This window comes from Papaver somniferum, chromosome 7, assembly GCF_003573695.1.
Source record: "Papaver somniferum cultivar HN1 chromosome 7, ASM357369v1, whole genome shotgun sequence".
Lineage (NCBI taxonomy): Eukaryota > Viridiplantae > Streptophyta > Magnoliopsida > Ranunculales > Papaveraceae > Papaver > Papaver somniferum.
This window is the reverse complement of record NC_039364.1, coordinates 143,379,232-143,380,477: the sequence shown is the minus strand read 5'-3', so window position 1 is coordinate 143,380,477 and position 1,246 is coordinate 143,379,232. Positions and strand designations below refer to the sequence as shown.

At 34.3% G+C, this 1,246-nt stretch overlaps 1 protein-coding gene across 1 annotated transcript; it reads left to right on the top strand.

The window, feature by feature from the left end:
• Positions 1-592: 592 nt before the first annotated feature.
• On the top strand, positions 593-952 carry LOC113295331. The gene has a single exon (XM_026543675.1). The coding sequence runs from the start codon at positions 593-595 to the stop codon at positions 950-952; it is 360 nt and encodes a 119-aa protein (XP_026399460.1).
• Positions 953-1,246: the final 294 nt, after the last annotated feature.

The following is a 1,246-nucleotide window of genomic DNA, read 5'->3' as shown; positions in this document are numbered from 1 at the left end:
ACAAGGTCCCGGGTTTTTCTGCATTTGCGGTTTCCTCGTTAACAAAATCTTGCTGTCTCATTTACTTTTATTTTCCGCATTATAATTGTTTTATTATAATTAAAGTAAATTACACAAACGTTAATTCCTATTTACTTGATAAGCAATCCTATTGTGTTTGGTTAAGTCCGAACCTTTTTATCAAGTAAACATACTTCGTTGTTGTATTGTCTCGATCTCGTATCCATATACGATCACACGAAGTGTGAAACGATTAGTTGTATTGTCTCGACTCGGTCCATAGACAATCACTTTTGGAGAAAAGACTTATAGATAGGAAAAGTTTTAGCTTGAGGTATATTTGGGTACCCCATTTCAATTGGTATCAGAGCATACAAATACGAAAAGATCTAACAATCTGTGTTCGGTGCGATCCAACCTATAAGAATTGAATCTAATGAATGATTCAGTTAACGTAAAGCAAGATATCAAGAGTTTTGAATTAACACTTGATGATGACATCTACGATTCAATATCTGAAGAAATCATTTCTTGATATTTTACGATACAAGTTAATCTTGTTAATAATGTAGAAACCGATGACAACTGGAAAATGTGGAAGATAGAAAATGAAGATGAGGAATGGACCATCTTTATGAGAGCCAAGTATAAAGATAAAAATAGTGAGTGGATAAAATATCTTAAGCAATCATCAATTGGGCCTGGTATTAAATGGATTATGTCAGAGATGGATGAAGGTAGCAGATGGATTGTGGGAGATGGACGCAAAGTTTCTGTTTGGAATGATAAATTGATCAAAGATTTTGCTTTAATTGAAAGACATGTTGATGATCAGTTTATAAAGCAACGTGCCGAGCTAAAGGTCAAAGACTTAATTCAAAATGGTCAATGGAAAATTCCAATACCTATGCTGCAGTATTTTGATATTAGTGAAATACCAATTCAGAAGTAGGGACAAGATAAAAAGATATGGATAAGTGATATGACTGGTACATTTACAGTGGCTGGTGCAGCTCAACTGATAAGGAAGAAGTATGCAAAAGTGAGTTGGGCTAAACAAGTATGGCACTCTAGCATTCATCCATATACTTCTTGTAATTTAAGGAAGATATTGAGAGGGGCTTGTGCTACTGAGGAATCAGTCAGAAAAAAAGGATTCTCAACTGTGTCTACATGTTATCTTTGTGGAAATTAGCAAGATACAATGGAACACATTCTTTGGTTTTGTTGCTTTAGTGAAAAGATC